This window comes from Hoplias malabaricus, chromosome 4 (genome assembly GCF_029633855.1).
Source record: "Hoplias malabaricus isolate fHopMal1 chromosome 4, fHopMal1.hap1, whole genome shotgun sequence".
Lineage (NCBI taxonomy): Eukaryota > Metazoa > Chordata > Actinopteri > Characiformes > Erythrinidae > Hoplias > Hoplias malabaricus.
The window spans coordinates 9272153-9298563 of NC_089803.1; the positions used below are offsets into that span (position 1 = coordinate 9272153).

Here is a 26411-nt window from a genome sequence, read left to right on the forward strand (position 1 = left end):
GGATCGAACAAGCAACCTTCTAGTTAAATGCTCAGTTCCTTAACCACCAGGCCACAGCTGTATTCAACACAACACAGGTTTAAGCAGAACATTTAGTGCTCATGACTATTTTAACCATGATGGAGGCATAATAATTTTTTAACATTCAAGTTTAATACTAATGACAAAAAAATGCACGCAAGAAAATAAAGTAAAAAAAGATTAAAACAAAGGAAACAAAGAAATAAAGGTCATAGATCTAATTAACACGGTGATTTATTAAGTAGTTAAGAATACAGGATAATGTTTCAATTAAAGCTTGAAAAAGGAAAATATTAACAATAAATACAAATACTTTAGCCTTAGCTTTGTCACTTTTCAATAGCAGAGGTTGCCAAATTGCCAGAGACCTTAAGGTCCTCAAGCTGATTTTTCACATGGTCATATTGTTTCTGCCATTCCTCCGTGGACAGTGAGGCTGGGTCAATCTCCAGGAACTTGTAGGCGTCATTAGCTTGACTTTGGAATATCTGAACAGATTTGTTACAGGACGCTCCAAACATGCCCCAAATCTGCGAAACAACAGTCAGATATTTAGTCTCCGTTAATGCAAAATAACAAATAAGAACATTAAGGATGGGGGTTACCTGTATTTTTTTTCTATTAATTTTTCTCTGGGCATTCAGGCTTTGATACCTAGAGTTTCAGAGTTAGAGAGGTAGTTTGGTTGAGGTTTTCTTTGGTGTCCTGGATTGTGAGTATGTGAGCGAAAAAGGAGTGAGTCCACAAATTAACTGCCTTTAATAAACTGGTGCCTGACTGAGCAGTGTGTAAGACACTAGAGGAATAGCATTATGTTGAGTAAATTGAATGTCTTTTATTGATTTTGATAATTATCATCATCATCACCTTCTTTGCCGCTTAATCAATTTCAGGGTTGAGGTATTGATTTTGATGATGACAGAAATTCTAGAGTGAAGGTGGATGGCGTGATTGGTCGATTCAGCGTATTCACCACTCTCATTGCAAAGTTGATGATAGAATTTGGGGAAAAATGACTTGAGATTTGTGCTACTCCAGAAGCAATAAACAATCAATCTGGTTGTGTATTCTGCAGTTCACTAATCACCCCATATAATTCAGAGTCCGACAATGAACACTGTGGTCAATGTAAGGTAAAGTGGCCTGCATCTAACAATCATATACTCCATAAGTGATTAACAGTTAGTAGAGAAAGTATGTACATCATTTCTTGTTGATGTAAACCCACAGTGAAAAAAATAAAAACAAACAAAAAATACTCTTTTTTGATAGATTTTATAGGTAGATTTTTTGATAGATACATCTTCACAGCCATTTTGTGTTCTGTAGGTTTGGGTTCTATATGTATGTTCTGTGTGGGTTTCAATCATAATAGAAAATATAGCTGCTGGGTCTGTGTACATTTGGGCCATTTAATTTAAAAATGAGAAAATGGAAAACGAGAAAAAACCCGCTTCGAATTTGTAAAAAGTAAGTCACAAATAAATAAATGGAAGATGCACTGCCTGTTTTCAGGAATGGCTCAAGACAACTGTGCTCATTTTCATCTTTTCCAGCTGCTCTTCGTATTCCCAGAGCAGAACAGCCCTAGAACCAAACTCTGAAATTTCTCTGGATAACCTCAATCTTTTTACATGTTATTCAGAGCAGATGGAGAAATATATTGAACCTTACACTAAACTGTTTTTGAACTGGTTAACAGTTTTCTCACACAGTTGGGCACAAAGTGCTGAGCTACAACATATATTTGCTTGCAAAGCATGAGCCTTTGATGGAAGCTTGTTTATACCCAGTCATAACAATTTGTCACGTGTCACATGTTTACTGGAGATATTCCATAGACTGCATTACAACCATCTGAAAACAAATGGTGTATTATAAAAAAGATATATAACAGAGACCCTGACCTTTGAACAGCTGGAATCATAATAACAGGAACTTTTAAACCTACAGAAATTAGTCTCTTCAGTTTACAGTACAAAGTGTTGTCCAAAAAAGAAGTGATGCATCACAGTGATAAACACTGGCCCTGATGCAAATTTTTGGAATGGTTGTTGGCATCAGATTTAAATCTGGCAAATGTTTTTAAAAAAACAATACATTGTCTAATTTTCAATATTTAATATGTTGTCTTTGTACTATTTTAAAGAAAACAAAAAACAACCCTATTGTTCAACTAAAGTTACCTCAGAGGATGTATGGATTGACTTCAGAAATTTTTCCTTAAGGTCAGGATAATCGATGAGATCTTCACCCACAAAATTCTTGTCTTTGATGACACCCAACAAACTGTGCACCTTGTTCCAGAAGGCTTTCAGCTCAATGAAGACTTTCTGATTTTTACTCAGGTATACCTGGACATCTTGAAGGTGGGTTGGTTTGGGGATGATGCCTAGTGAATGTAGAAATTATGTACATGTATTAATAAATAATCTGGGATTTTCTGCATTTCTCAGTATTCACACGATATGTAATTCACAAAATGTAGTGGCTGCAACATTGTGATTTGTGACGGGATTAAAACTGTGTTCAGACCAAATGAGAATTGGGAGAAAGGAGATTATTCATCATGAATTAGTTACTTTTTCGAGTAACTAATTCACTCGAAAAAGTGTGTACCTAAACATGCTCTCTAAGGTATTCTCAAAAATCAAACACACAAATCATCTGCAGGGGGGGAACCACTACAGGAATTACTGAGCACTGAGCTTGAGGTAGAGATTCAGCAGATTCAGTAGATCCACAGACCATCAGACTTGTACACACTGTACCTCCTGACAATAAGTCCAACTCATTAAACTACAACTGTGTCCCCATCATCATACACTACACCAAAAATGTTTATGCTGCTGTTAATCCTGTTATTATTGCAGTAATGGATATTACATTTTATGACCAGTAATTGCACAATATTTTAAATGGAATAAACACCTATATATATATATATATATATATATATATATATATATATATATATATATATATATATATATATGTACATTAACATACAAAAGTCTTAAACTCCCTAAGACATAATTATTTTAAAATTATATATTAATTGGGGTGGGCGGCACAGTGGCGCAGCTCCAGGGGCCTGGAGGTTGTGGGTTCCATTCCTGCCGGGTGACTGTCTGTGAGGAGTTGGTGTGTTCTCCTCGTGTCCGTGTGAGTTTCCTCTGGGTGCTCCGGTTTCCTCCCACAGTCCAAAAACACACGTTGGTAGGTGGAAATGGCGACTAAAAAAAAAAGTGTGTGTGTGTTGCCCTGTGAAAGACTGGCATGTACAGGGTGTATTCCCGCCTTGCGCCCAATGATTCCAGGTAGGCTCTGGACCAGTGGCGGATGCTGGTCTTTCAAGGAGGGGAAGCTCAATTTTGGCCTACATCATAAAATGTGTCGGTTTATTTATACATGAATTCTATGAAAATGCTGTTAAGAGGATTAGGAAAGTCTGGTTCAACACAGAACAGAATGAAAATGTAATGCTCCCTCCGATCTTTACACCAAAGGGTCGCTGATTCGCTCATTTCACTGTCAATCAAAAAGGGATTCAGCCTCAGACAGATCATCCAATCAAGCTGAGCTTCCCTTGCAGTCTTAGAGCAATCGCCTCTGCTCTGGACCCACCGCAACCCTGAACTGGATAAGCGGTTACAGATAATGAATGAATGAATGAACTAATTAATTGTGGTGCTTTATAAGGAGCCCTGGAGGGGACATGGGTGAAAATAATAATTCGAGTGAACTATTTACAAATCGTTCATATGTTTTAGCTAATTCGAGTGAACGAATTAGTTATTCGAATTGATTCTCCGTAGAAGCAGCTGCCTTTTGCCAAAACTCTTATAATGTGCGAGCCGTGGTACTAATGACTGCAGTCACTGCACATGAAGTAAAATGACCTTATTTAGTCCGTAAAGACAAAACATATCAGTTCAGTGTTGATCACACTGTGTACATATGGATTATTAAGCGAGTGTATGGAAGTGTTGAAGTAAACGGCGTGCATCATCTTTTCGGCTGAAACACAACGACACCAAAATAGAATAATTATTTGCACTGGATCGAAGTCCAGAGCCTTACATTTCACACAATTGTCCTGTTTATAACTTAGGAGCCATAGATATTTTACATAAATAATATACATGGAGTTCTGCCATTGGTTTTACCTCCTATACTCCCTTGTTGAGGATTTTGGGGTGGGACTTTCAATTTAATGGGGGGGGGGGGTCAAATGCAACCCACATGACGTACTACACCTCTTATTTTGGCAAATTTAACCATTGCTGGCCTGTGGTGATACATGTTTCATTACAAATTTCAATAGCTTTTGAACCTTTGAGGATATTGTTTCTAAACAAGTTGTATTTGATAAAGTGCAACCCACATGATATTCTACACCTTTTATTTTGGTCAATTTAACCATTGCTGGCCCATGGTGATGGGTTTTTGAAAATAAATTTCAATAGCTTTTTAACCTTTTATGATATTGTTTCTAAACCAGTTGTATTTGAACAAGTGCCACGCACATGACATACTACACCTCTTATTTTGGTCAATTTAACAATTAATGTCCCATGATGATGCATTTTTGAGAATACATTTCAATAGCTTTTGAATGTTTAATGAAATTGCTCAAAAAGAACATGTAGCTGTTTGAATGAAGTAATGGTGGGGTAGGCAATAATTTGAGCAGCTTATTTAACAGGTTTTAAAATATTTTTATTGACCAACTGTCAATATTTTGCAGAATGTAAGTATATACACACAAAACAACAGCAATAGTTATAATCCAAAAAAAAAAATTACTTTCAATGTAAAAATCAAGTTGTCTGACTCATGAGAGACATAACTTTTGCCAGAGGTGTACATACAGTAGGTGTATGCAAAACGTTGGTGTTTTCACAGGATACATTTAAAGAAAGCTGGAGCAGACATTCCCAGAAACAGAGACTACCTTATGTAATGCATAACATGAGATGTGTTGCTACTTGTCTTGGACAATGTCCTAGATCCACAATGGCCCTTTACAGACAAACAGTCTCTGTTTCTGGGAATACCCTGAAAAAGTTCTAGCCACTTTGAAAGTGGCACTTTGAACTTTACAGCTGTTCTCAGTCTTGTTACCTTGCAACAGGCCTCATTTTCTTTTCATTTGTTTTTGCCCCTTTTTGAATACTGACGTTAGATCTGTTGTAAATTATTGTAAACACTGTGTATATATTTCACCAGAGTAGGGCTGGATGCCGTTTGTTTTGGGAGTGGGTTTTGTGTGTGTTTTTGTGTATAGACAGTGAGTAAGGTAAGATTGTCTTTTGTTTCTGTTTGTGTCCTTTTTGTTTCATGGTCTCCCCCTTCTTTGTTGGATGGTTGTGCTGATGCATGCCAAATAGTAGTTCCCCAGCCCTTTAGATCTCAAGTTTTGTCCCTAGCTCATGACCATCCCTGTTCTGGACATCTCGGCATTCGTAAAACATATCAGCATGTTGGGTATTTCTTTTGGCCAACAGTAAAGTTTGTCTCTGTCACAAGCGGGGTGTAGATAAAGTTGTTGCAGATGCTCTGTCTAGGTGTTAATGTTCTGTTCTGTTGTATTTGTAGGAGGGGGTGTTACGCTGCGCTGTGTATGTGTGTTTTCTCTCTCGCTCTCTCTGTACAATTATAGGTTCTGCAATCTGTTCCAGTCCGTCTGTTTGTAAACCAGTCTAGAGTTCATTCCACATTCCAGTTTGTGTATTTGTTCATTGTCCTGAGTCTGGTCCACCATTCAGTCCATGTGTTGTCTGTCAACATTTTGTCTACGTCATCTTGGCGGGAATCATAAATTAGTCTGTGTACGCTGCTAAGAACCCTTATTTTTGTGCTCTGATTTGTGTTGTGTATATTGAATTCTGTCTGTTTTCCTGGTTTTGACTTTGTTCCATTCCTACTTTGACTATGAGTTTTTTTTTGCCCCTTTTTGAATACTGATGTTAGATCTGTTGTAAATTATTGTAAACACTGTGTATATATTTCACCAGAGTAGGGTTGGCTGTCATTTGTTGTGGGAGTGGGTTTTGTGTTTTTGTGTATAGACAGTGAGTAAGGTAAGATTGCCTTTTGTTTCTTCATTTACATCTGTAGTTATTCCCTTCTTATACATTAATTACAACACACACCTCATTCTGTTATGGCTCAACCCTAGACTGGGTCGTAACACCGGTCTTGCCAATGGCTACAGCTTTGGGCAGCTGATGGGCTTGATATTCCTTACATAGGATATTTGGAGCTGGATGTCCTGTGTAAAAAGGTGATGTCTCACTGTGGGATCCTGGTTGTGAAGGATCCTCCTGGTGCCTTGTCGGCAGTCCCTGGTGTCTTGGGGATGAATGTTATTAGCCGGTGCTATCGGGAGCTTTTTGGTTTATGGTCCCTCTTTCTTTGTGCCTTCAGTGGCACATGCTCCAGGCCCAGTTACTGAGGCCTTGCAACAGTGTCATCGGTCTGCGGCCCAAGTTCCTAGGGACCCGATGGGTGCTGTAAGGGTTTGAGGCCCGGGTGCAGTGCGTATACCTGGTGGTGTGATGAAGGTGGTTATTAGCACTTGTCCAGAGTTATCTGGTGGCTTGTCTGCACTCTTTGAGCCTTCAGAGTCTGGGCTGCCCGCAGGTTTGTTGACATCTCCCTGTCTTGTCCAGGTGCTCGAGGCACCGTCCATATTCCAGTAGTTAATGTAGGGACCACAGAAGTCCTGCTTTATCCCCATACCTGTCTTGGCTTTTTAAGAAGCGCTCAGGTTGTTAGCCTATCAGCTGGGGTTATGGCAGTTAGGGTCGCTGCTGCCACAGTGTTGTCCCAAATAGTGGATAGCGAAGTGCAGAAGGGGATAGAGACTTTAGATTTATCGGGTTTGACAGATCTAGAACAGAAGGGGGTCAGATATCATTTACAGAGCTACAGCTCAGTTTTTCTACTCATGAGAGTGATCTGGGTTGTACAAACCTCATTGCCCATGAGATTCCCTTGCTAGATAATGTCCCAGTTCGGCAGAGGTATAGACATATTCCTCCATCAGAGTATGAGTTGGTAAAGGCTCATATTGATCATCTCCTTGAGGCTCAGGTCGTGTGAGAGAGTAGTAGTCCTTACGTGTCCCCTATTGTCCTGGTTAAAAAGGACGGGAGTCTGCATATGTGTGTGTGGACTATCGATTGCTTAATAGTAAGACGCGCAAAGATGCCTTTCCTTTGCCTCATATCGAGGAGAGCCTGGATGCCCTTTCAGAAGCCCGCTGGTTTTCTACTTTAGATCTGGCCAGCGGGTATAATCAAGTTCCACTGGCCGAACAAGATGAGTCTAAGACAGCTTTTTGTACCCCCTTTGGCTTATTTGAATGGAATCGAATGCCATTTGGGCTTTGTAATGCTCCAAGCACATTTCAGCGGCTAATGCAATGGATGTTTGGAGATCAGCAGTATCAGTCATTGCTTCTTTATTTGGATGATATTATTGTGTTTTCCTCATCTGTTTCCCAGCATCTGCAACGACTGGAACAGGTACTCGGGCGTCTGCAAAAGGAGGGTTTAAAAGCTAAGCTAAGTTGAGTAAATGTCTTTTTTTTTCAACAAGAAGTTAGGTACTTGGGGCATGTTATTTCGAGCAAGGAGGTTTCCACTGACCCTGCTAAGATAGAGGCAGTAGCCCAGTGGCAGCGTCCCTGCAGTGTGTCTAAGCTGCGTTCCATTCTGGGGTTTGCCAGTTATTATAGGCGCTTTGTAGAGGGTTTTGCTCAGTTGGCAGGTTGACTTTGAAATAAAGTATCGGTCTGGGCGCAGTAATAAGAGTGCTGATGCATTGTCCCGCCAGTATCTGTCAGGTCCTCATTTGGCTGAGCATGTTGTTCCAGGTACTTCTGTTCCTACGTCAGTTCAACAGGCCTCATGGGTGGGTCCTGTGGCATTTGTAACTCAGTCAGTGGTCTCTATTTTTCCAAGTAACTTCTCATTAGACCTTCAGTCCCTGCAAGATGCAGACCCCCTTCTTGGAGAGATTTTGGGGTTTTGGCGGAGACAAGTTGGGCCCACTCCTGCAGAGCGACGCCAGGTCTCTAGGCCGTCTATGGCACTATTGTGCCAGTGGGATCATGGTGGAGCATGATGGGGTGTTATATCGTCGGGTGTTTTGTTCTGATGGGGGGGGGGCGTAATTTCCAATTTATCTTGCCCACAGTTCTTAAACAGGAGACCTTGCAACACCTGCATCAGGAACATGGCCACCAGGGAATTGAACGGACCTCAGAATTGCTGAGGCAGCGTTGTTATTGGCCAGGGATGTTTGAGGACATTAAACAGTGGTGTCAAGCATGTGAGCGGTGTCAAGTTGCAAAAGATTCTGGGCAGGTACCACATACTTTTATGGGACATTTGCTAGCATCGAGGCCAAATGAAATCTTGGCTATTCATTTTACGGTGTTGGAACCTTCTTGAAACGGGTTGGACATGCTTGTGATGACGGATGTGTTCAGCAAATAACATAGGAGTTCCCACTCGTGATCAGCGAGCTTCGACGGTAGCACAGGTCCTGCTGATGGAGTGGTTCTTCAAGTTTGGTGTTCCAAGCCATATTCATTCCGATCAGGATAGGAGCTTTGAAAGTGTCCTGATGCAGCAATTGTGTTGCCTATATGGGGTAGAACGGTCTCAGATGACCCCATATCACCCTGCTGGTAATGGGCAGTGTGAGCGCTTTAATAGAACCCTTAAAATCTTCTGCGTACGTTGCCATCTTCCCAGAAGCGGTACTGTGCATCAAATTTGCCACAGATGGTTTTTTGCTATAATAACCCCCCCCCCCCCTGCCCATCTGGTGAATCTCCCTACTTTTTAATGTTTGGCCAGCAACCTAGGCTTCCCATAGACTTTTTGTTGGGTTAGGTTCTAGAGCCTGTGCCCGCGGAAACCCAGGATTGGGTGGCAGAGCACCAGGCAAGGCTTAAGTTGGCATTTGAGGGAGCTCATGAACGGTTGTTAGCAGCTGCTGGTCATAGGAAGGATCGGCAGGTTCGGGATGCACACTTACAGGAAGGACAGTTGGTTTACATCCGGGATCTTAGTACTGGGGGGCGGCATAAGATTCAGGACGTTTGGAGTTCTGTAGTATATCGGGTGGTGAGGGCCCCTTCAGGTGACGCGTCTGTCTATGCTATTGCCCCAGTCAATGACTTAAGGTCAGGCATGTCCATCGAAGAATCTTAAAAGCTTGTGTTCGGACTGAAGCCTTTCTTTCTCCCTAGGACTTCTCAGGTTCCCATTTCAGTGGTTCCTGGGGATAGTTCCGGTGAAGAGGATGACATTTGCCTGTTGGTATCCGAGGGTTTACCACCTCGTGGAACTGTTAAGTAACTCCAGTCCTACAATTTCCCTGGGGAGAGTATTGGTAGATCAGCATCCAGAGGAAATATCTGCACAGGGAAGTTCTCAGTCCCAGGATTCTTTGTTGCGTTTAGATGGTCAATCATGTTCTGGATTGCCATCTTTGTGACGGACTGCTCATTCCACAGCTGGTCAGCACTCTAATATTCATCATCTCCCCCGCCCAGCTGGTAGTGTAGATGAGGTGGTAGATGAACCATTAGGTTTTGTATTGAATGCACAGTCTGCCCTGTTTAGACCTTGGTGTTAGTTTATTTACCGCAGTGGGGAATGCTGTGCTACTGTCTCCTGGTATGTATGCAGATTATCTTACTTTTTAAAAATTAGATTTTAGTCAAATGTTTTGTTTAGTGTTTGTATTTTTCAGGTTCCTGAGCCTGGGTGGTCCTGGGTTTTTTCCAGTTCCTGCGATGCTGCTGTTTTGTCTGGGTTTTGTTTTAGTTAGGAAGGATTTGTTTCTGTTTTGTTTTAAAGACTACATTGTTTTGCTTTAGTTTTTTATTTTGTTTCTGTGACATTTTTTATTTATTTATTTTATTTTTTTTCCCCTTTGAATTTGAAAAAGTTATCATCACCATCAAGCGGTGTGTGTGGTGAAGAATATTGTCTTTTTGGAGTGAATTTTTGATTTCTTTTTTTATTTTGTTGCTCTTTCTGTGTTCTCTTTTTTGCTCTTTCTCCCTCTCTCCCCTGTCTAGACAGGAGCTGTGGGTCACGGCAGGAGGTTATAGGGTTGGTTTGTGGAGTCCCGGTCACTCGTCGTGCAGTGTAGAGCACTGGGTGTGTAACCTGTGGTGTGATTACATATGATGGTGGTATAGGGGACTCCCTTTGAGCTCAGTCTCTGCTGTGGTAAACCCGGCCCTGTTCTACTACTTGGTCTTGTCTAGTAATTATTTTACTGCTGATATTCATCCCAGTCCTGTTGGTTACATGAAACTTTGTTTTAAAATCTTTTGTTAATAAATTTGGAAGTGTTGGAAATGCGTCTCTGGCCTCTTGGTGTGAACGAACCTGAGTGTCTTTCTCATCTCTGGGCCGGAATGGGTTTTATTTTTTATTTATTTTTTTTTTCCTAGGGGTGAAAGTACCTTAGGTGGCATAGTCGTGCTACATCACTTTTATTGTATATTCCTCCTGACAACTACCACCTCACCACATAAACAAAGAATGCGCTTATCACTTATATTAAGCCAATCCAACCAGAGTTTTCTGTCAATTATTCAGTGCCGCAGCCAACGATGTCTCACTCCCTCCTATAGGGGTTTAGTGTTTCAGCTCTGCCTCACACCGGGAACTTACAGCTCTGTTTTAAGATGTTTATCTTTGTCCTGAGAAACTACACTTAATTTTCCCTCAACTTATCTGTAATGAAATTAACGCTGACTGACTTTTTAGAAGTCATTTTTTATACATAAAAATCACATTAGATAATTTCATATATGATTAACAATAACAGTAACTAGTTATCCTCAGAGTTTAATACATATAGGAGTCCTAAATAAGCAGACTATTTTTAAACACAGGACATATCCCACTAAACAAGGAACGTCCCTGGACGTTCCAAATAGGTCTAAAAGTAGTCTGTCTGTCAAGGACATATTTTAAACGTCAATGGACGTCCAAAATCCATCTTAAGTTAAGTGGTGACCAATCGATGGCGTCCAAAATGCGTTTTATACAAGTAATTTATTTCGGGACCAATTAATAACGTCAATGGACGTCCAAAATATGTCGAATAATCGTCTTTTCAATGTCTGTGTTTGGACGTCTTTTCAACTTTCATTTTCAACCTTAAGAGAATGTTGATTAGACGGCAGTAATTACGTTATTTCAACGTTGAATTAACGGCTAATTGTTTACTGGGATGGTAGCAATTGTTTTAATATAACTAATTATAAGACATCTGGACATATAAGTTATATATAATTGGTTAATGTTGTTTCAGTTCGTTTCTAACTAAGCCTACATATTATTCTTTATTTATTAATATTAGCGCGAGTTGTCCCTGCGGAGGCTGACGCACAGATAGACGCCTAACAAAGCTTCACAGGAATTATGTAAAATATCTATGGCTCCTAAGTTATAAACAGGACAATTGGTGAAATGTAAGGCTCTGGACTTCGATCCAGTGCAAATAATTATTCTATTTGTGTCGTTGTGTTTAAATGACAGCTTTGAGCTTCTAGTGCTCAGCCGAAAAGATGATGCACGCCGTTTACTTCAACACTTCCATACACTCGCTTAATAATCCATATGTACACAGTGTGATCAACACTGAACTGATATGTTTTGTCTTTACGGACTAAATAAGGTCATTTTACTTAATGTGCAGTGACTGCAGTCATTAGTACCACGGCTCGCACATTATAAGAGTTTTGGCAAAAGGCAGCTGGCTTCTACGGAGCCCCCGGAGAATCAATTCGAATAACTAATTCGTTCACTCGAATTAATTTTTTATTTTATTATTATTTTTTTTTAAACCCATGTCCCTTCCAGGGCTCCGTAGCTTTATGTACATCTTACTAGGAAAAAAAAAAAAAAAAACTATTCATATATTAATTGTGAAACATTCATTTCCAGAGGAAATCCACACAGACGCAGGGAGAACACACCAAACTCCTCACAGACAGTCACCCGGCACTTGAACCCACAACCTCCAGGACCCTGGAGCTGTATGACAGCAACACTACCTGATGCTCCACCGTGCTGCCTTACAAAAAATATAAATAATATAATAATATAAATACAAAAACAAATAGAGTAAAAATAAATATTATGTTTTGTAAAATAGTAAACGTGTTGTAACGAAAGAGACCTGGGGGGGCATAAATGGAGGGTGCATGGGAATTTGATCTACCAGTCCACATGTGATTTGTGGATCTATAGAAGGCATTTGACCATGCCCCCCGTATTCTGGATATTCTGTAGAGGGTATTGCTCCAGGAGTATGGAGTGCTGGGCTCATTACAAGCTATCCAGTCCCTCTATAAACAGAGCAGGAATCAGCAACTCCAAATCATGATACTCAGTCAGAAGAAGGTGGAGTGCTTTCTCCAGGTTGGTGAGCTCCTGCTTCAAGTGGAGGAGTTTGAGTATCTTGGGGTCTTGTTCACCAGTAGAGGAAAGATGGAACAGGGTGATTGAAATGTGGATTGACTGGTCTGGGAACATCTCTGTATCCCTCGGAAGGACTGGAAGAGGTGGCTAGGGAGAGGGAGGTCTGGGTGTCTTTACTGTGACCCCACAACCCAGACCCATATAAGCAGTAGACAATGGAAGGATGGATGGTGTTGTGAGCTAGTATGAAGAACAAAGTTTGTTTCCCGATGTACTCCTTGATAATATGGATTTTTTAAAATCACCTGCACACCTGATTTAACATAATGAAGCCTTGGTTAATAAAACTCGGCACTGGGTGATGACCACATGTAACAATGCCAATTCCTTGTTAATAGTGTTCAGTTAAAGTCTGTCTTTATATGTTATTTTCATGTTTATTTATGTATAATTTCACAAAATTTATTTGTTTATGTAACTCACCTGACGTGTCTGTGTAACTCCAGTTAGTGTGTGGAACCTTTCTTTTGATTTTTTGGTACCCCTACGTTTGGTTTCTGGGGACAGCCCCTTTATAAGGTGTAGTTTCGCACCCATCCGCCCCCTTTTCTCTGTGGCATTTGGCGGGAGCGGTGAGTGAAAGTTTGGGAAGTTGAGTAATTTTTAAACCATCTGTAATAAACAATAATATCTTTGTTTGGTTTGTGTAGGGGCTTAGAGTGAGTGACCGCTAACCGGAGTGTGATATTTTGATCATTGTTTTGTCAGTTTTCTCATCCAATAAATGGAGATGCACTTCAAAACACGTCGGTGGTCCGGTCATTATTAACCAACACAACGCAGAGAAAATAAGAAGAAGCCACCGGTTACACTTGGTGCCGTGAGACCCGTTGCATTGCCGATCAGCGCTCGTCTGATCTCCGGATGTAGCTGCAGTCACCCCCGTCTCTTCTCCCCCTGCTGCTGGCTTCGTGGCGGCGCGACCCGGGTGCGCCCTCCGCTGGCCGTCAAGGTGTGTCGTCACCATAGACACTCTAAGGGTCATTCCCATCAATACGACCCTCTTTTTCCTTTTGGGGGATAAACGTGAATAAGGGATGTGTGTTTTTAAAAGTGATTATTGAACTTCTAATTGGAAAAATATAAACATTTTGGTTCTGTATATTGGTTTGAAAATTTGATGGGTTTTGTGTTTTTATTTACGTTTTGCTGCATATCTGGTTGTTTCCTTTAAAAAAAAAATCTTTTTATTTTATTTTATTTTTTTTCCCCTTCTGCCAATTTTTTATTTATGATGTCAAGTGGGGACCCTTTCAAGGTTCAGTTTATGGCAGGTTATGGGCGTGGTGTCACCTTAGGAGAGGGAAGGGGCAAACAAATGCCTTCACTGTGTTTTGGTAGGGGTGGACTTGTGTCCCCTGGTGTCCCTAACTATGCAGCTGATCAATCTTTTATCAACTCACCTCTGATCCCCACTGCTAGCTCCACACCCATTTCCCAGCCAAACCCTAAGCCTGCCCAGGTGATTCCTGTTGAGGCCCTTGGTAGTCTGTTTAGTAATTTTGCTAAACAAATAGGGGACAGCATATCAGCAAGCCTTAATTCCATTTATCAGCCTAGTACTGTTCAGTCTCAGCCTACACTGTGTCAGTCTTCCATTGATGCATCACAGCTTAAGGTTGTTGTACAATCTGATGCCAGAGCTCCACCTTATTTCAGGGGTGATCACACTGATGCATTTTCTGTTCATGAATGGGAAGATATGATGAAAACTTACCTGAAGAGGGTTAAGTGTGAGACGTATACTGAAATGTATGACTTGATACTGTCAAGACTGACGGGCAGAGCTAGAGATGTGGTTAAAGTATCTCTCCCCAGTCGACTTGAGCTGTGTACATCTGATCTACCCACAGCAGTGTTTGAGATATTAAAGAGGAACTTCAGTGAGCTGGCATATTCTAATCTGCCCATGAAAGACTTTTATGGAACCCTGCCCAGGCGGCACAGTGGCGCAGCTGGTAGTGTCGCAGTCACACAGCTCCAGGAACCTGGAGGTTGTGGGTTTGATTCCCGCTCCGGGTGACTGTCTGTGAGGAGTTGGTGTGTTCTCCCCGTGTCCGCGTGGGTTTCCTCCGGGTGCTCCGGTTTCCTCCCAGAGTCCAAAAACACACGTTGCAGGTGGATTGGCGACTCGAAAGTGTCCGTAGGTGTGAATGTGTGTGTGTCTGTCTGTGTTGCCCTGTGAAGGACTGGCGTCCCCTCCAGGGTGTATTCCCGCCTTGCGCCCGATGATTCCGGGGAGACTCTGGACCCCCCGCGGTTACAGATAATGGATGGATGGATGGATGGATGGAACCCTGCCCCGGGCACAGGAGAGTGCTCTTGATTACTGGATTCGACTTAACAAATCCATTGATGCTGCTGATGAGTGTCTCCAGAGGCGAGGCAAATCTGTGGAGGACCCGAGTGCTGAAGTGGTCATGATGTTTATTAACCACTGTCCTGATCCCACTCTTGGCTTGTCTTTCCAGCTGAGGCCACCTGAGCAGTGGACTGCAGCTGAGGTTCAGGAGCGCCTAGATCATCATATGAGGAACAAGAGGAGGACTGCTTCACAGTCTCAGACCTCAGTGGGGTTGTCAGCTTTAAGCCAGAGCACTGTGGCTGATTCTTTTCACCCTTGTGATTCTCAGGCTGTTCTAGCAGCAATCCAGCCAAAGACCCCTTGTAACCCTCCACCTGCAGTCGCTCTGGTCTGCAGTCAGTCTGACTCTGATGATGTTGTGGTGGGTCAGAACCAGTCTGCTCGCTTGTCTACGCCCCCTGCTGTCCACGATGTGCCTCCTGTAGCAGTAACTCCAACAGCTGCTGAAAATGATCTTAAACAAGTTGTAACCATGTTTGACAAGGTTCTGTCTCTATGCAATGCTTCTCTTACTGCCAGTGTGAGACCAAGCAACCGCCAGCCTACCCGACGCCAGCCTGCCTATCCTGGCAACAAACAGTTCCCAGAGCCTTGTAGAGTCTGTGGTTCAAAGGATCACTCAACACATGCACACTGCAGGCTCTATAGGTTATGCCATAACTGCTTCAGTCCCGGCCATGTTAGGACTGAGTGTTCACGTTCCCCCCCGTCATGGGGCCGCTCCTACTCTTCCTCCCTCCGGTGCTGATTTAAACTAGCCTGCCCATGTGATGAGAGGGTTAACATGGGCGATGCCAGAGACACCCTCAACGACAAACATGATTTGCAGTCAACTTATGTGAACTGTTGTAGCTCTCTCCCAGATGACACAAAGGTGATCATTGTAGGCTCACACAGAGTAGAAGAAGCAAGTGACCTGTTTTATGCTTCAGTGAAAGTCAGTGATCAGTGTGCTCTGAGAGGGATGCTTGATTCAGGAAGCATGTCATGCACGCTTAGTGAAGAAGGGGAGTCCAAACTAAGAGCAGGAGGTGTCCTCACTGTTCCTCAACCTGTGCCTGAAAAGGTGGTCCTTGTTGGCTGTGGTGGCCTTATGACAAAACCCAAATGTATTTATGATCTTGACATTGAGATTCATGGCTCCAAGTTCACCGTCCCTACGTTCCTTGTTCCAGGGCAGAGAGATGAGCTGATTATTGGAAGCAATGTTATTAGACCCTTGATCCAAAATATGAGGTCTGATGTAAAACACTGGAAGCTTGTATGCTCCAGTTCCTCCAATCCTGAGTGCAAGCAATTTCTTGATTTGCTGTGTTGCATGACCCGTTGGTCTGGGTCTGTCATGCCTGACAAGGTTGGTACAGTTAAGTTAAGGCAGTCTATCACCCTTGCACCACAACAGGAGTATCTTGTGTGGGGGAAGTTGCCCATCAATGCCCATCTATCACCTGGGAGCACTGTCATCGTGGAGCCCACCTCCTCCCGTTCAGCCCCTAGAGACATAATTGTTGGACGGGTAGTGACACCCATGTGGGGTGATCGCTGGGTACCAATGAAAATCTTGAACCCAACAAAGACTCCTGTGACACTGCGGCGCAATGCGAAGGTGGCAGATGTCTTTCCATGTCTTGCTGTGGAAGACCTGCCCATTTCTCAGGGTGTCTGTAGACCTCAGACCAATTCGACTACTGAACCTGTCACAAATTCAGAACGGACCTCAAACCCATCTCAACGGCTGAAGGAATGTGGTTTGGCAGATATTGATCTGGAGGAATGTGAGGTGTCAGAGGAGTGGACACAGCAGCTGGTCGATGTCATACTTACTTACCAGGATGTCTTCTCTAAAGACAAGTTGGACTGTGGAGAAGCCAAGGGCTTTGTCCACCGCATTCACCTCACTGATGACCGCCCCTTTCGTCTTCCTTATCGTCGTGTGCCTCCAGCACACTATCACAAGCTGAGAGAGGTTCTTTCTGAGATGGAAACAAAAGGCATCATCAGTAAGTCAAGTCAGTGAATATGCTTCACCATTGGTCCTTGTCTGGAAGAAGTCAGGTGACTTAAGGATCTGCACTGACTTTCGCTGGCTCAATGCCAAAACAGTCAACGATGCCCACCCATTGCCCCACCAGGCTGATTGCCTTGCTGCCCTTGGTGGGAACGCCTTTTTCAGCACCATGGATCTCACATCGGGGTTTTACAACATCCCCCTCCATGAGTCTGACAGACGGTACACGGCCTTCACAACACCTTTGGGCCTGTACGAATACAACAGGCTTCCCCAGGGTCTGTGCAACTGTCCGGCATCCTTTATGAGAATGATGATCAGTGTTTTTGGTGACTTGAACTTTTCAAGTCTCCTCTGCTACCTTGATGATCTGCTCGTCTTTGCCCCTTCTGAGGAGGAGGCTTTGAAACGTCTGGACATGGTCTTTTCGCAGCTCGGAGCAAACAATCTGAAGCTGTCACAGAAGAAGTGTCACTTTCTTCGCAAGTCTGTAACATTTCTTGGCCATATGGTGGATAGCAGCGGTGTCTCAGTTGACCAGGAGAAAGTTAAGGTCATCTCAGCCTTCAGAAAACAGGACCTCATGGACTCTGATGGGCTCACGCCATCTCAGAGGAAAGTCAAATCTTTCCTTGGGATGGTGTTGTATTATCAACATTTCATCCCAGGCTGTTCTTCCATTGCAAAGCCGCTTTATGTTCTGACCGCTGGACAAAAGAGGAAGGTTAAGGGCTCACCCGGACGGCGGAGAGCTGGTACCTTCCGGGAGCTGTCTCCTCAGGACTGGACCCCTGCCTGTGAGGAAGCATTTGAGGCTCTCAAAAGTGCCCTCCTCCACAGTGTGGTGTTGGCACACCCAGACTTTGACAGGCCTTTCATCCTTTCCACCGATGCTTCCCTGGATGGTCTGGGTGCTGTCCTGTCCCAGGTGCCTGCTGGTGAGAACAGAGCAAGGCCAATTGCTTTTGCCAGCAAATCTCTCTCCCGAAGCCAAGCAAATTATCCTGCTCACAGGCTAGAGTTCTTAGCCCTTAAGTGGGCTGTCTGTGACAAATTCAGCCACTGGCTCAAGGGTCACAGGTTCACTGTATGGTCTGATAATAACCCTTTGACATACATCCTAACAAAACCCAAACTTGATGCTTGTGAGCAGCGGTGGGTCTCCAAACTGGCCCCTTACTGCTTTGAGATCTAACACATTCCTGGTCGTCTGAATGTGGTGGCAGATGCTCTCAGCAGGGACCCCTTTGTAAAACCTCTGCAGGGACGGCTGTTGTGCGTCCCTTACTCTGAGCTGTTAAAACAGGCTCAGGATATTAGTGACGGACAAGTGCAGGACACTTTACGCTTGACTTGCCAGCCACAGTCAATGGAGGACCCCTCTACCTCTGCTGCAGTTGACAGCTCACTATCTGAGGAGGATGTCTCCTCCCTTCTCTCCTCATTCGAAGAGTGGGACACAGCTTCGAGACAACGAGCAGCCTGCCTTGCTGACCATCTCACCTCCTTGGAGCCTGCTGGTCAGGATATGTGGCCCACCCTATGGGGAATGGCAATACAGAAAGGTTTAACCGAACCCTGGGTAACATGTTGAGAGCCCTGCCCCCTCACTCTAAACAGAAATGGCCGCAGATGATTCAAACAATGACTTTTGTCTATAATTGCACCATTCATGAGACCACTGGATTTGCACCATTCTATCTGATGTTTGGGAGGCTTCCTAGACTGCCGGTTGACCTGATGTTCAAGAATGTACTCCATGATGAGACTGTGTGTGGCTACAATGCTTATGTTAAATCTCTTTTGGGGGACCTGCACTGGGCAATGACTCTGGCTCAAAAGAACTGCACAGCTGAGCAAAAACATCAACGTGACCAGTACAACAAACGGGTCAAAGGTCTGCCTCTGTCACTTGGCGATAAGGTCCTGCTGGCAAACAAAGCTGCCCGAGGGAAACGGAAGCTTTCTGACAAGTGGGAGCCGGTTGTCTACACTGTGGTGGCTTCAAAGCCTGCTTTACACATCTATCGGATCAGGCATCCAGATGGACATGAACGTGTAGTCCACCGCAACCTGCTGCTACAGGTCAGCTTCTTGCCCCTGAGTGGAGTTCCGGACAGTGATGAAGCAGGTGTGCCCTCGCCTGACTGTGATGTGAGCAATGCCCCTCCATCTGACTGGAATGCGACTGAGATGTCTGGACTGAACACTGCTGCATCAACAGCTGAACCTTCCCTTGCTGGTTCTCTCTCTAGGGTTAGCGACTGGAATGGTGACCGAACTGCTGCTTGGGTCAGTGAGCAGTCCTCTTTAGATGAACCACTTGGTCCAGACAGTCCATCTCCTCCTGCTGCTGTGGCCGCCCCAGCTCCAGTTGGTCCTACTGCTACAGACATACCACCTGTTGCCCCTGCTCCCAAGCAGCCACCGTTGCATGTCTACCATATTCCTCCTCGGGGACTTGATGCGGTAGACCGATTAACATCAAATTTTGGCAGTTTGCCGTTTAATTGAGTCCATGACACAACTTGAGTCTGTTCTGGGGGTGGAGCCAAGTTCTGCTGTGGTTCTCCATGTGTAACCCTTGAGTTTCATGTCTTTCACTTTATTTTTTTATTTTTGTTTCTGTTTCATGGCATATTACATGATTGTTTTTATGCATTTCATTATTGACATGCTGCTATTTGTACATCTTTGTCATTTGCCCTCTTTTGTCTGGCATGAGAATGCGCGGTGTATGAGGCACCGCACGTTATTTGTGGAGCGCTATAGGTTTTGCTGGGCGCCAAGCAAGCTTTTAGCTCTCCTATCCTTTGAGTAGGAAGCTTTTGATGTTGATTCGCTCTGCCTGAAGATTGTTTTTTTTTGCTGGGTGTAGTTTTGTTCTACAACCCAAAATTTTGTGTAATTCTAGGGGGGTGAATGTAACAATGCCAATTCCTTGTTAATAGTGTTCAGTTAAAGTCTGTCTTTATATGTTATTTTCATGTTTATTTATGTATAATTTCACAAAATTTATTTGTTTATGTAACTCACATGACGTGTCTGTGTAACTCCAGTTAGTGTATGGAACCTTTCTTTTGATTTTTTGGTACCCCTACGTTTGGTTTCTGGGGACAGCCCCTTTATAAGGTGTAGTTTCGCGCCCATCCGCCCCCTTTTCTCTGTGGCATTTGGCGGGAGCGGTGAGTGAAATTTTGGGAAGTTGAGTAACTTTTAAACCATCTGTAATAAACAATAATATCTTTGTTTGGTTTGTGTAGGGGCTTAGAGTGAGTGACCGCTAACCGGAGTGTGATATATTGATCATTGTTTTGTCAGGTATGTTTTATATAATCCGTTTCTGTATTCAGTACATTATTGTGTGCACCGTCCCCGCCGGCCCCCTTTTCTCTGTGGCATTTGGCGGGAGCGGGGCTTAGAGTGAGTGACCGCTAACCGGAGTGTGATATTTTGATCATTGTTTTGTCAGTTTTCTCATCCAATAAATGGAGATGCACTTCAAAACATGTCGGTGGTCCGGTCATTATTAACCAACACAAAGCAGAGAAAATAAGAAGAAGCCACCAGTTACACACACATAATACTGGACTGCCATGAGGAGAGATGTGGGAAAAGTTAAACAAACACATTCATACACAGAAAATCACTGTATATATTAAAATGTACTTTTTTAGGCAAAAAAAAAATAATAATTTTGCACAGTCCAGTATTGTGTGGGGATGGACAGATCAGCAGCTCATATACAGAAATTACTCTTAAAAACTCTTCATATTACTTGGGGCATGTAGCATATAAAGTAACAAGGACACATAAATATATATGCATCCATGTGTAAAGAAACTCACCCTGGTCAGTTTGGATTTTGGCTAGACTTTTCCGCTTGTCAATTAGCTGTACCTGCAGGTCCCATGCTCTCTGTTTTGCAGATGCCTTCGAACTGTGCAAACCATTCAGTTCTGCTTCAAGTCTCTTGATATTGGCAATAGCCTCAGGAGGAAAATTTGAATTCACAACTGATTTAATTATAGGACCAAAGAAGGGCACCATAGCAGTCATAAGGCCAATTTTTGCATTGTTTACTTCAAAATCTCTCTTTTCCCTCTGAAGCTGATTATTCTTGGCATCAATTTTCCTCTGGATCTCTTCAGTCTCTGCATTGGTGTCCTTCAGCTGCTCTTCAAGTTTCTTTAAAGAGTCTTTTATCGCCTGCTGCTCCTCTGAGAGCCTCTGCAGTGCAACTTCTGTTTCTTTCTTTTCTGTAATGATGTTACTTGTTGTCGTAGCTACATCCTTGTTGAGTGTTTCATACCTAAATGTTAGACATTGGAATAAGACTTGAAAATTATTAGTGAGTCCCTTCAGTGTGTCTTGTTTTGTAAGCTGTACTTTTCTTTAATGTATTGATTCAACATTGTACACCATTTAATGAACATTAGCATATTAAGTAAGAATATTAAAGGAACACTCTGAATTTTTCATTTTTAAGTAAAAATATCACAAAGATTGTGAGGCTCCTCCAGCCTATAATATGGAGAAGAGTGCCTCTCTCTCTCATTGCACCCAGAGGTATTCCTCTAAAAACTTGGCCATGCAAGTTCAGAACCAGGGGACAGAGATCTCTCATGAGAAATGTGCAACACTTTACAGCTCATGGTTGTTTAAGTAACTACCAGGAAAAAGAAGCTTGATTCTTCTTGTACAGACATTATGGCAGAAAGAGCAAGGAGGAGAGTGAGAGCCGATGCTTAAAAGCTAATATTGGACCAACATTATTCAGAGTTAGCTGAGACAGTCATAAAGACACCAGTTGGTGTAGTAAGTATTTGCTGAACTTTGTTCATGTGTTGTGGTGCTATTGATAAGGGTTTTTTTTTTTTTTTTTTTTTTTTTTTTTTTTTAAGAAAGTGTTATCAGGTTTTTGAGAGTTACTCAGCAGTAAGCCAGGGTTTGTGTCTGCTACCATTAGCTGGATTAGCACACTTTTTTTTTTTTTTATCATTTAGTATCAATTCTGGTAGTAAGTGCTGTTCTCTGGTTGCTGTGCGGTTGTAATAAGTTAGATTTTGTGTCTGTGGAACCTAAGTTTTGTTGATGACAAAGTGTTAGAAGCAGGTTTTTTAGCTTAACTTTGTAGCTTTGGACAGCAATGTTTTTTTGCCGGTTGTAATACCAAATTTGTAATAACTACTGATGCGCACAAAAAAAAAACTGATGCGCACAAAAACCGGATGCACACAAAAAGAAAATTGATGCACACAAAAAACTGATGCACACAAAAGAAAACTGATGCACACAAACTGATGCACACAAAAAGAAAATTGATGCACACAAAACTGATGCACACAAAAGAAAACTGATGCACACAAACTGATGCACACAAAAAGAAAATTGATGCACACAAAACTGATGCACACAAAAGAAAACTGATGCACACAAACTGATGCACACAAAAAGAAAACTGATGCACACTAAAAACTGATGCACACAAAAGAAAACTGATGCACACAAAAAGAAAATTGATGCACACAAAACTGATGCACACAAAAAGAAAACTGATGCACACAAAAAGAAAACTGATGCACACAAAAAGAAAACAGATGCACACCAAAAGAAAACCGATGCACACAACAACTGATGCACACAAAAAGAAAACTGATGCACACAACTGATGCACACAAAAAGAAAACTGATGCACACAAAAAGAAAACAGATGCACACAAAAAGAAAACTGATGCACACAACTGATGCACACAAAAAGAAAACTGATGCACACAAAAAGAAAACTGATGCACACAAAATACAGATGCACACAAAAAGAAAACTGATGCACACAACTGATGCACACAAAAAGAAAACTGATGCACACAAAAAGAAAACTGATGCACACAAAAAGAAAACAGATGCACACAAAAAACAGATGCACACAAAAAGAAAACAGATGCACACAACTGATGCACACAAAAAGAAAACTGATGCACACAACTGATGCACACAAAAAGAAAACTGATGCACACAAAAAGAAAACTGATGCACACAAAAAGAAAACTGATGCACACAACTGATGCACACAAAAAGAAAACTGATGCACACAACTGATGCACACAAAAAGAAAACTGATGCACACAAAAAGAAAACTGATGCACACAAAAAGAAAACAGATGCACACAAAAAGAAAACTGATGCACACAACTGATGCACACAAAAAGAAAACAGATGCACACAAACAGATGCACACAGAGAACTGATGCACACAAAAAGAAAACTGATGCACACAAAAAGAAAACTGATGCACACAAAAAGAAAACTGATGCACACAAAAAGAAAACAGATGCACACAAAAAGAAAACAGATGCACACAAACAGATGCACACAGAGAACTGATGCACACAAAAAGAAAACTGATGCACACAAAAAGAAAACTGATGCACACAAAAAGAAAACAGATGCACACAAAAAGAAAACTGATGCACACAACTGATGCACACAAAAAGAAAACTGATGCACACAAAAAGAAAACTGATGCACACAAAAAGAAAACAGATGCACACAAACAGATGCACACAGAGAACTGATGCACACACAAAGAAAACTGATGCACACAAAAATAAAACTGATGCACACAAAAACCGGATGCGCACACACAGAAAACTGATGCACACAAACAACTGATGCACACAGAAAGAAAACTGATGCACACCAAAAGAAAACTGATGCGCACACAAAAAACTGATGCACACAAAAACAAAACTGATGCACACAACTGATGCACACAAAAAGAAAACAGATGCACACAAAAAGAAAACAGATGCACACACAAAAAACTGATGCACACAAAAAGAAAACTGATGCACTCCAAAAGAAAACTGATGCACACAAAAAGAAAACTGATGTACACAAAAAGAAAACTGATGCACACAAAAAGAAAACTGATGCACACAAACTGATGTACACAAAAAGAAAACTGATGTACACAAAAAGAAAACAGATGCACACAAAAAGAAAACAGATGCACACAAAAAACAGATGCACACAAAAAGAAAACTGATGCACACCAAAAGAAAACCGATGCACACAACAACTGATGCACACAAAAAGAAAACTGATGCACACAAAAAGAAAACTGATGCACACAAAAAGAAAACTAATGCACACAACAGATGCACACAAAAAACAGATGCACACAAAAAGAAAACAGATGCGCACAAAAAACTGATGCACACAAAAAGAAAACTGATGCACACCAAAAGAAAACTGATGCACACAAAAAACTGATGCACACAAAAAGAAAACAGATGCACACAAACTGATGCACACAAAAATAAAACTGATGCACACAAAAACCGGATGCGCACACACAGAAAACTGATGCACACAAACAACTGATGCACACAGAAAGAAAACTGATGCACACAAAAAGAAAACTGATGCGCACACAAAAAACTGATGCACACAAAAAGAAAACTGATGCACACAACTGATGCACACAAAAAGAAAACAGATGCACACACAAAAAACTGATGCACACAAAAAGAAAACTGATGCACACCAAAAGAAAACTGATGCACACAAAAAGAAAACTGATGCACACAAACTGATGCACACAAAAAGAAAACTGATGCACACAAACTGATATACACAAAAAGAAAACTGATGCACACAAACTGATGTACACAAAAAGAAAACTGATGCACACAAACTGATATACACAAAAAGAAAACTGATGCACACAAACTGATGTACACAAAAAGAAAACTGATGCACACCAAAAGAAAACTGATGCACACAAAAAGAAAACTGATGCACACAAACTGATGCACACAAAAAGAAAACTGATGCACACAAACTGATATACACAAAAAGAAAACTGATGCACACAAACTGATGTACACAAAAAGAAAACTGATGCACACAAACTGATATACACAAAAAGAAAACTGATGCACACAAACTGATGTACACAAAAAGAAAACTGATGCACACCAAAAGAAAACTGATGCACACAAAAAGAAAACTGATGCACACAAACTGATGCACACAAAAAGAAAACTGATGCACACAAACTGATATACACAAAAAGAAAACTGATGCACACAAACTGATGTACACAAAAAGAAAACTGATGCACACAAACTGATATACACAAAAAGAAAACAGATGCACACAACTGATGCACACAAAAAGAAAACTGATGCACACAACTGATGCACACAAAAAGAAAACTGATGCACACAAAAAGAAAACTGATGCACACAAAAAGAAAACTGATGCACACAACTGATGCACACAAAAAGAAAACTGATGCACACAACTGATGCACACAAAAAGAAAACTGATGCACACAAAAAGAAAACTGATGCACACAAAAAGAAAACAGATGCACACAAAAAGAAAACTGATGCACACAACTGATGCACACAAAAAGAAAACAGATGCACACAAACAGATGCACACAGAGAACTGATGCACACAAAAAGAAAACTGATGCACACAAAAAGAAAACTGATGCACACAAAAAGAAAACTGATGCACACAAAAAGAAAACAGATGCACACAAAAAGAAAACAGATGCACACAAACAGATGCACACAGAGAACTGATGCACACAAAAAGAAAACTGATGCACACAAAAAGAAAACAGATGCACACAAAAAGAAAACTGATGCACACAACTGATGCACACAAAAAGAAAACTGATGCACACAAAAAGAAAACAGATGCACACAAACAGATGCACACAGAGAACTGATGCACACACAAAGAAAACTGATGCACACAAAAATAAAACTGATGCACACAAAAACCGGATGCGCACACACAGAAAACTGATGCACACAAACAACTGATGCACACAGAAAGAAAACTGATGCACACCAAAAGAAAACTGATGCGCACACAAAAAACTGATGCACACAAAAACAAAACTGATGCACACAACTGATGCACACAAAAAGAAAACAGATGCACACAAAAAGAAAACAGATGCACACACAAAAAACTGATGCACACAAAAAGAAAACTGATGCACTCCAAAAGAAAACTGATGCACACAAAAAGAAAACTGATGTACACAAAAAGAAAACTGATGCACACAAAAAGAAAACTGATGCACACAAACTGATGTACACAAAAAGAAAACTGATGTACACAAAAAGAAAACAGATGCACACAAAAAGAAAACAGATGCACACAAAAAACAGATGCACACAAAAAGAAAACTGATGCACACCAAAAGAAAACCGATGCACACAACAACTGATGCACACAAAAAGAAAACTGATGCACACAAAAAGAAAACTGATGCACACAAAAAGAAAACTAATGCACACAACAGATGCACACAAAAAACAGATGCACACAAAAAGAAAACAGATGCGCACAAAAAACTGATGCACACAAAAAGAAAACTGATGCACACCAAAAGAAAACTGATGCACACAAAAAACTGATGCACACAAAAAGAAAACAGATGCACACAAACTGATGC

The 26411-nt window shown here is 41.8% G+C and overlaps 1 protein-coding gene across 1 annotated transcript in view; it reads right to left on the reverse strand.

Moving 5' to 3' along the window:
- Window positions 1-254: 254 nt before the first annotated feature.
- Window positions 255-26411, reverse strand: part of LOC136695678 (chromosome partition protein Smc-like) — a 37391-nt gene continuing 11234 nt past the window's right edge. Inside the window, exons 5-7 of the mRNA XM_066669899.1 lie at window positions 20773-21236; window positions 2208-2413; window positions 255-551 (exon numbers count right to left, since the gene is read on the reverse strand). Coding sequence (XP_066525996.1) covers window positions 351-551; window positions 2208-2413; window positions 20773-21236 — 871 coding nt within the window. The 3' untranslated portion in view covers window positions 255-350. The remainder of the gene's footprint in view (window positions 552-2207; window positions 2414-20772; window positions 21237-26411) is intronic.